At 46.6% G+C, this 16,644-nt stretch overlaps 1 protein-coding gene across 1 annotated transcript in view; it reads right to left on the bottom strand.

Annotated features, from left to right (window-relative positions):
• Positions 1-758: 758 nt before the first annotated feature.
• Positions 759-16,644, bottom strand: part of ADAR (adenosine deaminase RNA specific) — a 28,931-nt gene continuing 13,045 nt past the window's right edge. The window contains 9 exon segments of the mRNA XM_065903326.1: positions 759-3,512; positions 3,676-3,803; positions 4,371-4,483; positions 4,953-5,135; positions 6,983-7,116; positions 7,409-7,531; positions 8,137-8,230; positions 8,531-8,702; positions 9,038-9,185. Coding sequence (XP_065759398.1) covers positions 3,275-3,512; positions 3,676-3,803; positions 4,371-4,483; positions 4,953-5,135; positions 6,983-7,116; positions 7,409-7,531; positions 8,137-8,230; positions 8,531-8,702; positions 9,038-9,185 — 1,333 coding nt within the window. The 3' untranslated portion in view covers positions 759-3,274.

The raw sequence follows: 16,644 nt of genomic DNA, 5'->3' as shown, positions 1-16,644 counted from the left end.
TTCAACAGATTGTGAGTGATACCCGTACAGAGTTCTAGTTTAACGTGCCCCAAAACATGTCGCTGGCCCTCCTGGCCTGTTGTTCCATCTGTATTAGTCGAGGAGGGAGGTTTCACTGTGACTTAGGAGGCCTCAGTCAGGTATTTCCTATCGTCTGGTATCATTGTTTTACAAGGTCAAAGAGGAGACTTGTAGATATCCTGACCCAATGGCAACGTGGGAAATGGTGTCTCCTCTTTGAAATCAAGACAGAGAAATATTCTAGCTGCCATCTATAAAGTACAAGGCAAATGGCCTGTCTCCCAAGACAGTAGCCAAGTTGGGTCTGTCCAGGCTGCAACCTGCACCTCCCCGCAGGCAAACAGTTGGGGGTGGAGGGCTGTAGAAACCCCTGGAGAAGGGCTGGAGTTGGTCCGTGGTCTGTGATGCTGTCTCAAGGGACACTTTCCTACTCTGGGCCTTGAAATCTCGAGCAGCGTGTTTGGGGACAAGATACTCGATGGAGGGCTCTGCTGGGGCAGGTGGAGGTGTGGAACTGGGGAAGTAAGTAAAGGCTGTCTTGAGGCACCCACCACACCAGACAAAAGCTCACCTCTGAGATGGCTCCTCTCTGCTGGCTAAGGGGGACTCTCGCCCCAGGTTCTGAGTCACTCCCAGCTAGTGCTGTTGCCGGGAATCCCAGGACCACAGCTCCCACCGTTCCCCACTTTCTCGTCCCCCAGGAAACCAAGACTCAAGGCTTTCTAAAAATTCAGATTCTTTTTTTTTTTATTTATTTATGAGGAATGTATATTGTTAGTCACTTATACCAAAGGACACATAAAAGCAGAATCATAAAACTGACTGCACCCATCGTGGCCCCCAAGTCTACGCTTGGGCTCTTCTCCACTCTGCTCTTGGGAGTCACTACCGAGACCCCAAAAGCCAGCAAAATCCCTTCAACGTGAGTAAAGGAAATAGCTTGAAGCAGCGACAAATTTTTTTACAAGTGATTATTCAAAGAATGCACAATAGCCACAGTTCAGACAAATCAACTACAAAGATCATAAAAAAAAAAAAAAGCCTTGCTTATAAAAACAAAGATTGGACAAAAAAGGGAAGCAGACACTTTAGGTAGGTGGGAGTTTTGCCTCTTCTGGGGGGGTGTGTGGGGGCGGCCGTGCAGGGCCCAATACAGGCTTGTTTCCAGAGGACGCACGGGTACAGGGAAGCCTTGCTCTCTTCCTACAGCAGAAACTGAATACTGTAAGTTTGCTAGACAAGAACTTGGGGCAAGCGGTGGCTCTGACCGGTTGAGAGTACCCGGGCTCCCAGCTGAGAAAAGGTGGCTGAGACTGAGCTCTGTGGAGGTCCTAATGCCCGGAGGGGCTGGACATGCCAAGGAGTTGAGGAGGTGATGCTCTCCAGCCCAAAGAACCAGAGAGCTGAGCTGCCTCCTGGGGCGGGACTGATCTCGTGTGCCGTTGGAAGATTCACAGGACTGGGGGGTAGGCCCCTGCCACCTCAGAAGACAGACACTGCTTCCCTTCTAGTTCCATGGGACACTTTGGTGATCCACAGAAACATCCTTAGTGTATTTGAAAGACATAACGTTTTCTCACTTTGGTCAAAGTACAGCGGGCACAGAAGCCACAACAATAAATGTGCGGACCTGGGTGTATCCACTGTCGACAAGCTAGGACAGACGGGGTTAACTAGTCAGTAGTTTGCAGGGTGTGGGGGACAACGGAAAATCATCTGAGGGCACTGGTTTGGCATGTTCACAGGTGACAGAGGAATGGTCCAGAGGGAAAGAGGCAGACTCAGGTCTGGAGACGGCAGAGCCTCTGTACTTTTCTTGAGCACATCTAGCTGGCTTAGGCCCAGAGCCAGACTCCACAGAGAGACGAAGGCTCTGACCACAAGAGTCCATGTTAGCTTGAGGTGTAGACCCAGAGTCCCACCTCACAGAGTTTTAGGACAACCTGCCCTTTCACTTGGAGTTACTGCTCAAGGTCAACCCTAGAAAGATTCCCTAGCAGGCAGGAGACCTTGGGTCTGTGACCTGCCCGCAGACAACCTTCTGAAGCTATTAGGCAAAACAAAAGCACTCGGTTAATCAACAGAAAATGACATCTGAACTTCGAATCTGTGCAATTACAGGTTATCTGTAGCTGTTGAGGATCAACATTTATAGCATTCTTTTTAAAACTCCCCACTTACCATGAATTAGTCACCTTCTCTTGGTGTCACCATCACGAGAAATAAGCTGGGGGGAGCAGTGGTCTGACCCAACATGATTTTTTGCCTCATTCCTGCTAAGTCATGATTATCTGAGCAGAGACGATTTACCCTCTAGGATTTACCCTGGGTTTCTTCCTACCAATTGGTCGGGGTCTACAGCGTTACTGCCCCTGTCAGCAGGACAAATTCCTAGGAATGCTTTAGGAGAGGCAGCTGGGAGCTTGGCAACATTCCAAGGTATGTCTGCCTACCCGGGAAGTGGTCTGCGTTACCCCTGGAGGGCAGGCCTCCTCTAGTGCTCAGGCAATTCCATTAGCCCCATCTGGCTGGTCCCAGCCCTTCCTGCCGCCTGGGGAAGGGACACACCTCCCGGACAGCAGCCTTCCCTGCCGCTGGGCCCCTCCCAAGCCGGCTAAAGTGCAAGATCATGGAGCATCATCTGCAGGTTCTCATCACGCTTGGCACCGGTAACAAGCTGACTGCAGTGTTCAACTCCGGGCCTTAGAAATGTTTCACCAGATTCTTTAAGTTCACTGCTTTACCCTCTTGGAGGAAAAGGAAAAACTAACAATCACGAGGAAGGAATCTCAGAAGGGGAAGATGGGAAGCAGAGGGGCCTCAGAATTCACAAATGAAAAATCCTGTCCCTGGCATGATTCACATGGTTGACTGGAACCTAATTGAGACCACAAGAGGTCAGTGTAGCAAACACAAAGGGAAAGGAAACAGAAAAAAACAAAAAACAAAAAAACGGAAATAGACCGGAAGAGGAAATGGGCGGAAAGAAGGAACAAACCCCTTCTCTCTGCCCTGCGGTCTCTGTCTCTCTGCTGGAGAAAAAAGAAGGGGGATGGCGAGACCTGGCCTGATATTCCCAAAGAAAAGTAGAATATCAGGAACCCAAAGTTCTCAGTGTCACCAACCGTGGGTCCATTCTTTTTAAAAAAAGGAAAATAAAACCCAAAACCTGTTGACCCATGTGATGAGGAATGCTACGACCTCTCTCTCGCACCCAGTGTGAAACACCCGACCTGTCAGTCACTGGGTCACGCTACACTGGGCAGAGGTAAAAATTCTTCTCCTCCTGGGGCTTGCTTATCCAGTTCCCGTAGCCCATGTCCTTCAGACATTTTTTGAAGTAGTTCTTGGCTATCTCGTAGTCACGGGCAGCTTTCTTGGCCTCACCATAGGAGAGTCTAAGTAGATCTCTGCGGTATCGGAAGGAGCAGAGCTTCTTAAATAGAAGGAAAATGTTCTTTTTGGAGACCCGGGACAATTCGTTCCGTGGCCTGGGGAAACGAAAGGACTCATTATTCACCTGGGATAGAACAAGTGGAGGCACTGGGGGTGGGGAGGTGGCAACTTTTAAGCTCTGGTGTTTGACAGTGTGACGCCCCTTGGCAGTCTGGCTAGCACGCCTGGCTGGGTGGCCGTGCTCCCCCAGCTCCTTACCCATCCACGGTGCCTCTGGTCCCATCCAGGATTTCTAGGTCATAGCCATCAGCCAAACACCAGTTGACACTTGTCTCCTTGGTCTTCCCAGACTGCCTTTTGGAATCGTATACGCTAACTCGGCCAACCTAGGAATTCCAGGAGCAAGGGGGAGGAAGATGGAAACTTTCAGGGAAAAGCTTCTGAAGCAGGGACTCAAGACTCATAGGAAAGAGGGAAGATGGGGTCACGATCTTTCCCCCTTGTTTATCATTCTGTTTGGCTAAGACTCAGATGTAGTAACCCCACCTCAATTCAAATGAATTCCAAATTAAAGGAAGGAAAAAAGTGAAAGTGTTAATCGCTCAGTCATATCCAACTCTTTGTGACCCCATGGGTCACAGCCTGCCAGGCTCCTCTGTCTATGGAATTCTCCAGGCAAGAATACTGGAGTGGGCTGCATTTCCTCCTCCAGGGGATCTTTCCAACCCAGGGACCAAGTCCAGGTCTCCTGCTTTACAGGCAGATTCTTTCCTGTCTTAGCCATTGGGGAAGTCCCCAAAGAAGGAAAGACCTTAGCATTCAAAAGGAGGGAAGGCTAAGTTAGAGGGAAACCAACTAAGGCTCCCCTTGCCCACACTGTACATTTCTGCTCTGCTAACAGGATTACTTGAAAAGAAGAAAACGTCAAGGGGAAAATGATTGGGTTATTGCACCTTGGGGTGGTTGACAATAAAGGGATGTCGGAGTCCGTCCTCAAACGCACTTCCGTCTCTTGTCACACGGCAGCAAATGGCACGGGTCAGGTGCCCCTGGCTGAAGAGGTAACCTGGGCACAAGGAGAAACGCACACACCCGATCATCCCAGGGCCATGAAGCAAGAGGCATGTGGGGAGCGTGAGGGCACAGACAGAGCATCAGCTCCCTAGGCAGGGAGCGCCTGCTGACTGCGGCTGCCCAGGACACACAGGGATCATCAGTTAGGTGCAATACATAAGGTTCCAGGTAAGGCCAAGCGCTGAGAGGGGAAGGGCACTGAGACGCTGCAGTTTTAAGCTGCTGTGTTTCTCTAACTCACCCTGAAAGACTTGGCTGGCATGTCGTTACTGAGACCGCTGCCTAAACCAGTTTTCCCATCACAGCAGACGGGACACTCAGAATCAATGACTAAACCACCGAATCGAGCACACTTTGAAAAGGGGAGACATCATGTTAACACCTGGCAACGGAGTGTGCAGTTTGCTGGGATCTGGGAAGCAGGACGGCAGTCCGGTTCCAGCCCCCGAGGCAGGCCTTACCCAGAGTGACGGATCTGAGATACACGGGCTGCAGGAAGTGGGTCAGCAGCGCCCCCTGCAGGCCCAGCACGTTCCAGCGCAGGATTTTGTCGCTGCAGGACATGGTGCGGAGTCTCTCCCCCAGACGAATGCCGTCCCACGTGGGCACAATGTCACTGGACTCCACTGGGATCGTGCCTTCCCCTGGGGAGAGACTTGCGTTAGACCTGCAAGGCCGCTGGGTCAGGCCCCTCCCTGGCGTGGCGTTTTCTGCTCCTTGGACTCGGGCCAGAGGCTTCTCACTCATTTGTTCTTTGAATATTTCACAGCAGCTACTTGGCGCTGGGTACTAGGCTGGGTGCCGGGAAGCAATGGTGAGCAAAACCAAATCAGATCCTTGTGTTCCTAGAAGGCTGATGGGAGTGAGGGAGCAGAAAGGGAACAGACACTAAACAAGTAAGTCAATGCACACGTAACGATTGTAGATGGTTTGAGGGAGCTATAATGGACAGGTCAGGGGACCTCCTGGGACAGGTCTGTCAGGGGGCTGAGACATGAAGGAAGAGAAGAAACCGCTGAGAAAGAGTGTTTCAGACACACAGTTCAGCGAAAGCAAAGGCCCTGGGGCAGCAGAGGGTTTAGCTGTTGAGGGACCTGATGAAGAACCAGCACAGCTGCAGCAGCGGGGTTTGCTTTCGTGTGGTGGGAAACCACAGCAGGGTAGCGGGCTTTTCGTTTCCAGTGAACTTTAATGAGATACAATCGCCCGTTTAGAGTACATAATAATTTTTCGTGTATTCACAGACTTGTGCAGCCATCACCACAATCAATGTGAGAACGTTTCATCACCCTCCAAGGAAGCCTCCTATCCATTAGCTGTCATGCCCCATTTCCCTCTAGCTCCTTCCACCGCTGGCCCAGTTGGCCCCTAATTTACTTTCCTTCTTTTTGGATTTTCCTATTCTAGATGTTTCAAGTAAATGAAAACGTGGGAGCCACGTAATACAAAATCCTTTTTGTGACTGACTTCTTTCCCTTCTTAACACTGTTTCCTAGGTTCCTTTGTGTTGTGGCATGTATCAAATGATATCCCATTTTATGGATATACTTCATTTTGTTTATCCAATCATCAGTTGATGGATACTGGGGTTGCCTCTACTTTTGGGCTATTATGAACATTGCTGCTATAAACATTCTGTATTCATTTTTTCTCCCTGGGTCTCCATAATGCGAGACTGCGGGGGGAAAATGAGAGGAGAAAAGGAGACTCTGCAGGCCTGTAAAGCGCAGGGCCAGCGCAGCAAGTGCAGTGATGATGCGGCAGCCTGGAGCCTCCTCAGCCCCAAGAGTGGCAACGCCGACAGAAGGGGTAGCTGGTCTGTGTTAGTTTTTGTGTGGGTATATTTTCATTTCTCTTGGGGATGTTTCTAGGAGTGAACTGCCGGGTCATATAGGAGCTCTGTGTTTAGACTTCATGGTTTTTAGCAGGGAAGCGACATGACCTCTGTTTGAGGGTCACTCTGATGACTGCAGAAGGATGGCCTGAAGGGAATGGAGTGGACGTGAGGGGACGGTGAGGAGACATGGGAGGACAGTAGAGGAGGAGGAGCTGGCAGACAAAGGGCAGAATCAGCAGCCAACTAGGCAGGAGGGGAAGCGGGCGCGCAGAGTCCTCCTGTTAACGCCTCAGGCTTGTTCTGCATCGTTTTCTCCAACCTTCCCCGAGGTGATCCCATCCATTTCCATGGCCATAAAGATCAACCGTAAGAGGATGACTCCCAAACTTTTATTTACAGCCACCTCTCTCCTCTGAGCTCTAGATGGGTACCTCTGCCTCCTATTTGACTGGAGATCCCCCCAGCAGACTAATTCAAAATGGAATCCCGATCTTCCCATAGACCTTCCCCGACCTACATCTTCCCTCTCCCTGGAGACAAGACCCTGGTATCCCACCCACTGACGGCAGAAACCCTGCAGCTGTGCCCTGGCCCTGTGATGGGCCTAGGGCTTTGCAGAGCCTTTCTGTGGGAGATGGAGGACGTGTTACTCACCGTTCTCTACTTTGGTGCGGAGCTTGCCTTGTTTGGGATTCTCAAAGACAGGGTAGTGGCGGGAGTCCGTGCTCTCCACAGCTCGGTCGCTGCAGGACTTGTCAAAGAGGGCCCCATCCCCACACGGGGCCGTGCTGCAAGACAGGGGCGTCTGTCAACACCCACCTGTGTGCATGGATCTCTTCAGTTGCCTGGGGCTCAAGCAGCTCCATGTGGCAGAAACAAGGGTTTTTTTTTTCTGAAGCCTATCACAGGCTACTGGAGTGGGTAGAAGTGTGAGTCATTCCACATTGGGGTGTGGACCTCAAACAAGAGTTGAGCATGGCCCACTGAATAAGCTCTGAATTATGGACGAGGAGACCATTCAGACACCCAGTCCCGGAAACCTGGTGGGCCGGCTCCGGTGACAACAGAGATTGTACAGACCTGATATAGAGATGGAACGACACGCTCTTTTTTATTTGAAGCTTTTCTCCTCCTTTAGCAGGTTCAAATATACTATCCTTCGCCGTCTGGGGGTTGTATTTCATTAACTCGCTGTAGAGAAACCTATAAGAAGAAAGTCTGGTTAAGAAGACTGCTTTGATTCTGAGAACAGTGGTTGCTTCTATAATCTGATCCCAGGTAAGGAAAAGCCTTAACGGTGCAGACCTTTCACGGTTTCTCAGGTTGAAAGAGGTGGTGGAAACTCTCCATGGGAGACCTCAGCATTTCTTACAGTTAAGTTAACCTTTCAGGTCAGTTACAATTCTGCCAAGAGCTTCTTGCTCTGGCAGCGGCAGCAATTTTAGGGCAGAACAAATTGATTCAGGAACTACAAGAGGCTGTGGCTTCTTTCCCTTCACAAATTAAAGATGAACTGGAGAGGAAAGCTGGCAGGACAGTGGGTTTGTTTGTAGGTCCTCAAATGGAGACGGAAGGCCTTCTCATCCCCATAGCACTGAAGATCAAGAGGTCATCATGTGTTTTTTAAAAGGGGCTTGAAGTGGAGTGAGTGGGAAAAGACAGCAATCTTCAACAGCAGGCCGAGGAGAGGGATGTAGCCATGTCATAGAGGGACTGATTCAGTAAGAAGTTCAAAGGCTGACACTGCAGGGCTGAGGATCTGCCTGTGAGGTGGTGTCAGAGCCCCGATACCCTGCGATCTTGCTCACCTGATGAAGCCTCTCCGGGAGATGATCTCTGCATGACAGTCATTGACAGTTTCTCCCTTCAGGCTCAGAGAATCTCCTTTTACACAGCGATTCCCTGGAAAGGCATTTAAAGCAAATGTGAAATTTCCAAAGGTAAACAATGATGAATAGGATACAGGCTGTTGGTTCTTAAAGCCTGAAGGTACAAATAGCCTCAATTTATCAATCCTGACTCCTGTATTCTTTTTCCTAGGATATGAGAATTCATTCCTTGCTCTGAATAAACTGTAGCTAAAATATAACATGAGTCTTCTTTCTGCCTTAAATTTACCCACAGAGGAGAATAAGGAGGTGCGTGCAGTCACCACAGGGCATGGAGAGCTGGGGGGGGGGACACATTTCAGAGCCCACTTACCTGTCCCCAGGCTGACCACAACACCTAGGTCGTCAGAGTCTTTCTTCATGATGATGGCAGCCAGGATCTTGCGGCCGAGTAAGGAGGGCTGGAAACTGTTGGTGAGGGCATTGAAGCACCGGTGGCTCAGCATGGCTATCTGGTCGTGGAAGGTGCTGCCCGTGAGAGGAAGCTGTGGGGACAGGAGGCCGTGTCAGGGCCACAGAGCCTCGCCTGCATCCACCATGTTTCAGGCTGGGCGGGGAGGTCGAGTACCACTCGACTCGTGGGTCATCTTTTCCCCCTCTGGCACTAGCATCCCAGCGCTATGGAGGCTAATATTAAAGCCGAGGGACAGTCCACATGACAGCAACTTAAGAGCTGACTCCACCCAGACAGGAGTTAGCAGGATCCCCAAAAAAAGAGAGCACCAAAAGTAGACGGCTTAACTGTCTTTCGCTTTGCTTCTGGGGACCTTGAGAGGAGGAGCATAGTTCTTCTGAGACTGGCCCCTGTCACTGGGGTTACCTCTGTGAAACCCATGCGCTCTGCCTTCTCGTCCTCCCCAATCAAAACGCGGAGGGCCGCATCTGCAGCTTCCTGCTTGCCTTGCTTCTTGCTGTGCGCGCAGACGGCTGGGAACCAGCGACCCCCAACTTTCGCTTGGTAAACGAACCTTGGGGATGAGAAGCAGGGAATAAAGACATGTACCTGGCCCCGACAGCTGCCCCAGAAAAGGGCTGGTTTTGCTCAGGGGGAGGCCAGGCTGGCCGACATGTGGCCTCATCACTCCCAACAGCTCTGTTCCTAAGGCACCACTTCCTAGACTTTGAATATTCCGGAATCATAGTGTGGTTTCCGCTATATCCAGGTATCACCTGAGTATTACTTATTTAATATTTTTCTCTACATTGACTCTTTTTAAATGTAAATACATTTTAAAAGGACACTTTGTATCACTACTGTAAATGAAAAATCAGGATCACTTGCCATATACGGAAGGTGGCTATAAATAAACTGAACAGGATAAAATCAAGTTATTAAATTCTGATGAGACACTATGGATTGTAAAGGCTCTAAGCTTGTCTTTATCATAAAGGAAATTTAGTAAGTATTAGAGAGGCTTTAAAGAAATACTAACACCACATGTGGACTTCCTTTTTAACTTAAGCAAAAATGAGACGGGAATAACTTTCTTCCTGCTTGAGTCACTGTTTCTAATGCTCTAATTTTTTAAGTACCTAATTCCATTTCCTCATTCATTTCCTGATTAGCTCAAGAGGACTTAACCTGGAGAGATCTGAGAGCAAGGTTGGCCTTAGCTCAGGGAACCACACCTTTATTAGGAGTTACTTTTAGATTTCTAGGGGATTCCCTGGTGGCTCAGATGGTAGACAGTCTGCCCACAATGCGGGAGATCCGAGTTCAATCCTTGGGTCTGGAAGATCCCCTGGAGAAGGAAATGGCAATCCATTCCAGTATTCTTGCCTGGAGAATCCCATGGACAGAGGAACCTGGTGGGCTACAGTCCATGGGATCACAGAGTCGGACACAACTGAGCGACTATACTTTCACTTTAGATTCCTGGAGGCCTTGCGACAACTAAGGGGGAGGGGAGTGTACCTTGGGCAGAGACACAGCAGGGAGGCAGGTGGTGCCGCTAGGGAGGGAGGGGAGTGGCCTGTGGCTCCCCTTGCTTCCTGGCTAGGCATCTCCACAAACACAGAGGGAAGGAAGTGATGGAGCCAAACAGTTTGGGTAGCTACCAGACAAGGTTTCAAGAATCCCAGCTTTTAACCAGATCCTAACCTGCTTTAGAGAAACCCAGTTTTTTGGATAACCTAACTGCAAAGAACAAAAGTTTCAGTATCAGGATTTATCAGTCAGCTCAAGGCAGTGAAAGGAATCCATCTTTCTGGTCAACCACACTGAGCATCTCACTATTCCATGCTTGTCATAAGCATCTGAATGCCTTTGCTCCTTTCTTTGATGATGCCGACTGTTTGTGCAAGCCAGTGGGCTAAAGTTTATGAAGGAAAAGCACAGAGGCATGAAGAGATGTTGAAGAGAGGGAATGGGACCAAACTGTGTAGAATCTTGACCTGAGGGATCCAGGAGAATTTCAGAAGTGTTCTGTGTATTTGAAAAGAATATGAACTCTTAGGCACAAAGAGATACCCATACAAACATATACACATATCTATATATGTACACATAAAAACAAGATTGAAGGCAAAAGAAGAAGGGGGAGGCAGAAGATGAGATGGTTAGATAGCATCATCGGTTCAATGGACACGAAAGTGAACAAACTCTGGGAGGACAGAGAAGCCTGGCAGGCTGCAGTCCATGGGGTTGCAGAGTCGGATGTGACTTAGTGACTGAAGAACAGCAATATATAGGACAAAGTTTCTGAGTTGTGCAATTAGGATCCACTAGAGCTTCACTGTCCAATATGATAGCCACTGGCTACATGAGGCTACTAACTTTAATTAAAATTCAATACAACTGATAATTCAGTTCCTCAGTCACACAGCCACATTTCAAGTGCTCAGTGACCACATATGGCTCGTGGTTAGACTTTCAGTGGGATGCTGGGGACAAAAGCCTAACTGAATGAGTAAAGGACGTGCAACCAATGAAGACAGCGAGTATAAACAATTATATTGAGAGGTCTGGCTGTGAGGGGAACAGAGAGATGAGGTTGTATTTGGAGGGAGATGTGGGGTCAAGGGGAGGGTTTTAGCAGATGGGCACAGGCATGTGTGTAGGCTACTGGGAATGATCCAACAGAGCTCTGGAGCAATTGATAATAAGAGCGTCAGAGAATGGATGGACAGGACGAGGTGGAGGGGATCCAGGGCATGGGATGGAAAGAGGATGCTTCCTGCACACCAGTACAGATGTCATGTGCAGATGCACGGAGGAAGGTGGATTTATTTGGTGATGGGAAAGTAAGGATTGTTACTGCTAATATCTACTACTGTGGGCAAGAATCACTTAGAAGAATTGGAGTAGCCCTCATAGTCAACAAGAGTTAAAAATGCACTACTTGGGTGCAATCTCAAAAACGACAGAATGATGTCTGTTTGTTTCCAAGGCAAACCATATCATAGTAATCCAAGTCTATGCCCCAACACTAATGCCAAAGAAGCTGAATGGTCTATGAAGACCTACAAGATCTTCTAGAACTAACACCAAAATAAGATGTTCCTTTCGTCATAGGGGACTGGAATGCAGAAGTAGGAAGTCAAGAGATACCTGGAGTAACAGGCAAGTTTGGCCCTGGAGTACAAAATGAAGCAGGGCAAAGGCTAATAGAGTTTTGCCAAGAGAATGCACCAGTCACAGCAAACGCTCTCTTCCAACAACACAAGAGACAACTCTACACATGGATATCACCAGATGGTCAATACTGAAATCATCTTGATTACAATCTTCGCAGCTGAAGATGGAGAAGCTCTATATAGTCAGCAAAAACAAGACCGGGAGCTGACTGTGGCTCACAGCATGAACTCCTTATTGCCAAATTCAGACTTAAATTGAAAAAAGTAGGGAAAACACTAGGCCATTCAAGTATGATCTAAATCAAATCCCTTACAATTATACAATGGGAGTGACAGATAGATTCAAGGGATTAGATCTGACTGAGTGCCTGAAGAACCATGGATAGAGCTTTGTAGTAATGTACAGGAGACAGGGTTCAAAACCACCCCCAAGTAAAAGAAATGCAAAAAGGCAAAATGGTGTCTGAGGAGGCCTTACAAATAGCTGAAGAAAGAAGGGAAGCAAAAGGCAAAGGAGGAAAGGAAAATATACCCATTTGAATGCAGAGTTCCAAAGAATAGCAAGCAGAATAAGAAAGACTTCCCAAGTGAACAATGCAAAGAAATAGAGGAAAACAGTAGAATGGGAAAGACGAGAGATCTCTTCAAGAAAATTAGAGATACCAAGGGAACATTTCATGCAAAGATGGGCACAATAAAAGATAGAAATGGTATGGACCTAACGGAAGCAGAAGATATTAAGAGGCAGCAAGAATACACAGAAGAACTATACAAAAAAGATCTTAATGACCCAGATAACCACAATGGTATGATCGCTCACCTAGAGCCAGCCATTCTTGGAGTGCAAAGTCAAGTGGGCCTTAGGAAGCAACACTACAAACAAAGCCAGTGGAGGTGATGGAATTTCAGCTGAGCTATTTCAAATCCTAAAAGATGATGCTGTTAAAGTGCTGTACTCAATAAGCCAGCAAACTTAGCAATGGCCACAGGACTGGAAAAGGTCAGTTTTCATTCCAATCCCAAAGAATGTTCAAACTACCGCATAATTGCACTCATTTCACATGTTAGCAAAGTAATGCACAAAATCCTCCAAGCTAGGCTTCAACAGTATGTGAACTGAGAAACTGCAGATGTTCAAGCTGGATTTAGAAAAGGCAGAAGAACCAGAGATCAAATTGCCAACATCCGCTGGATCATAGAAAAAGCAAGAAATTCCAGAAAAACATCTACTTCTGCTTCACTGACTATGCTAAAGCCTTTGTGTGGTTCACAACAATCTGTGGAAAATTCTTAAAGAGATGGGAATACTAGACCACCATACTTACCTACCTGCATACAGGTCTTACAGGTCAAGAAACAACGATTAGACCCAGACATGGAACAATGGACTGGTTCAAAACTGTGATAGGAGTTAGTATGTCAAGGCTGTATACTGTCACTCTGCTTTAACTTATATGCAGAGTGTATCACGCAAAATTCTGGGCTGGATGAAACACAAACTTGAATCAAGATTGCTGGGAGATATTATCAACAACCTCAGATATGCAGATTACAGCACCGTTATGGCAGAAACAGAAGAGGAACTAAAGGGCTTCTTAACGAAGGTGAAAGAGGAAGAGTGAAAAATCTGGCTTAAAACTTAACATTCAAAAAACTAAGATCATGGCATCCAGTCCCATGACTTCATGGCAAACAGATGGGGAAACAGTGACAGACTTTATATTCTTGGGCTCTAAAATCACTGCAGACAATGACTTCAGCCATGAAATTAAAACACTTGCTCCTTGGAAGAAAAGCTATATCTCCCTGGAAGACAGCATATTAAAAAGCAGAGACACTACTTTGCTGACAAAGGTCCATCTAGTCAAAGCTGTGGTTTTCTCAGTAGTCATATATGGATGTGGCAGCTGGACCATAAACAAGGCTGACTGCCAAATAATTGATGCTTTCGAACTACGATGTTGGAGAAGACACTTGAGTGTCCCTTGGGCGGTAAGGAGATCAAACCAGTCAATCCTAAAGGAAATTAATCCTGAATAGTCACTGGAAGGACTGATGCTGAAGCTGAAGCTAAAATACTTTGGCCACCTGATTCGAAGACCTGACTCATTGGAAAAGACCCTGATGCTGGGAAAGACTGAAGGCAGGAGGAGAAGGGGACGACAGAGGATGAGATGTTTGAATGGCATCACCAACTCAATGGACATGAGCTTAAGCAAGCTCTGGAGATGGTCAAGGACAGGGAAGCCTGGTGTGCTGCAGTCCACGGGCTCGCAAAGAGTCAGACAAGACTGAACGACTGAACAACAACAACAATTTCTCAATTAAATAAGATCATCAGTTTAGAGCGAGAAAGGGGTTTTATTGGAAATTTGAAGACAAAAGCCTGAACTGGTTTTCTTAGAGTAGGAAAGAAAAGGCAGTATAAAAATATAGTAGGAAAAATGCCATGGAGAGGGCAAAAGTCGGGGTGGGGGACGGCAAGTGAATCTCCCTTACTTAAAACCCTTCCATGGCTCCCTACTGCTTTGAGGCAGGAGGATGACATGGCTCACAAGCTTGCCCCTTCAGTCTCATCTGGCTTCAGGCCTCCCCTGTGCTGTCTGCTCCACACACACTGGCCTTCCTGCAGCCCTGTACTAGCTCTGCAGACCTGGGGGTACTAAGGTCTCCGCTTATGGATCACTTCTCAGGGAAGCCTCTCCCTGTAGAGTCAAGCCACACCATGTAGATTCTCATCACATCATGCAATGTGAGCTCTTCATAATCTATCAAATACAAGATCTTACATTTCTTTATATGATTATTGATATCTGACTCCCGTTCTAACAAATGCAATGTCCTGTATAGATATCTGTTGAATGAATAAACGCAGAGAGACCAGGAGACTGTTTCCTGGTTTAGGTGAGAAAAGACAATGGCTTAGCTGAGAGAGTGTTGACACTGGAGGCAGAAAGAGGAGGAAGGGATTTGGGGTAGAAATTGTAGGTACAATAAACAGAGCTTCCCTGGTGGCTCAGAAATGAAAGAATCTGCCTTCAATGTGAGAGACCTGGGTTCGATCACTGGGTCGGGAAAATCCCCTGGAGAAGGGAATGGCTACCCACTCCAGGGTTCTTGCCTGGAGAATTCTATGGACAGAGGAGCACGGTAGGCTATGGTCCATGGGGCTGCAAAGAGTCAGACACAACTGAGCGACTAACACCTCCTTTTTTCTTTTCTTCAAGGATAGTTTGGCTGAAGGAGGTGAATTGGATAGGGGAGATGGTCCCCAGGTTTTTGGCATTTTATCTAATGTGGAACCCATATATTCCCTATTAGGCATGTGCCTGAGTCACTTATCTTTTTAGCTAAAGTTGCAAATAGGATATTTTCTACTACATTTTCTAACTGCTTATTACTAAATACAAGAAAAATTCTTGACTCTTACACATCATTTTATAGTCCCCTGCTCTCCTAAATTCTGCTTTGTCTCTGTATTTCTTCAGTTTTCTCACGAATATTCCAGGCATACTATCAAATCATCTACAAATAGTGGTAACTTTACCTCCCCTTTCCTCTCTTTACACTTGCTTCTTTTTCTAAACTGCTTGCATTAGCTAGGAATTCTGGAATGATATTAAATAGTGATGACACTGGCAGCCACACCTTCTTCCTGACTTTAATGGGAACAGTTCTGGGTTTAACATTAAGCTGCTGGTTTTTGACTTCAGACATGTTTTTTACCATGCAAAGGAGGTATTCAATAATTTCTGCTTTCTTAACAACTTGCTTTCTTAATCTGAGTGGATGCTGAATTTTACTATATGTCTCTTTGGAACCTCAGGAGATGACCATGTGGTGTTTCTCCTTTGACCTATTAATGTAGTAAACAGCAATAATAAATATCCTGGTGTGGACTAGGCTTTGCACTGCACGGAGATACCATTTTTCGCCTTTTAGAACGCTTATGAGGTAGAGGAAGAGACATTCTTTATATGTCGTTGGTGGAAGCATAGACTGGTATAATTTCACTGGAGGAAAATTTGGCAAAATTTACGAAAACTTTAAATGCACATATGTTATTCATTGTAGCCTTGTTATAAAACCAAGTTTGGAAACAATCCAAGTATTCATTAACTGGGGCTGGTTAATGAAGACCATGATAAATCCGTACACTGAAACACTATACTTTGCAGCTATATACAAAGAACACAAAGTGATATGAAAAATTTTCTAAGATAATAATTTTATGTGTAAAAAGCAAGCTAGAAATTAATGCATATATGTATTTCTGTGTAATGAAAGGGATATAGCTGCTTGCATTTATATGGACACTCTGGAAGGATATATAATAGTGCAAAGTTATTACATGTTGGGGTGTGTATGTGTGTGTATGTACGTAGGTAAGAGCTGGGTGAAAGAATGAGCTTTTTATATTTTTATTTTTGAATAATATTTTTTATTTTGCATAATCTATTACCTATTTAAAAAACTTAAAAAACAATGTATAAGACTCATGGCTCAGAACTTCCACTCCTGAACATTTATACCAGAGACAAGTTTGTACATGCAAAGACATGCAGAGCAGGATGTTCACTGCAAGAGTACTTTTAAGAGTGAGACCAAAACCAGCCTGAACATCACTGGAAGTTGGTTAAATTATGCAAGGTGGGGCTTCAAACAGTAACAACATTCTCCTTCTTAAACTACGAGGTAGGTAGTTGAGTGTCTGTTTTAAGAGGGCCTTTTATATCTCTTATTTAGTAAAGCAATTTAAAAACTGTAAATATCTATTCAATGGAGCATTTATGTGGTAGATCTATACACACTTATTTGTAATGACCTCTGAGGCACATGGTTAAGTAGAAC

Source organism: Muntiacus reevesi, chromosome 1 (genome assembly GCF_963930625.1).
Source record: "Muntiacus reevesi chromosome 1, mMunRee1.1, whole genome shotgun sequence".
Lineage (NCBI taxonomy): Eukaryota > Metazoa > Chordata > Mammalia > Artiodactyla > Cervidae > Muntiacus > Muntiacus reevesi.
This window is presented reverse-complemented; position numbering and strand designations above follow the sequence as displayed.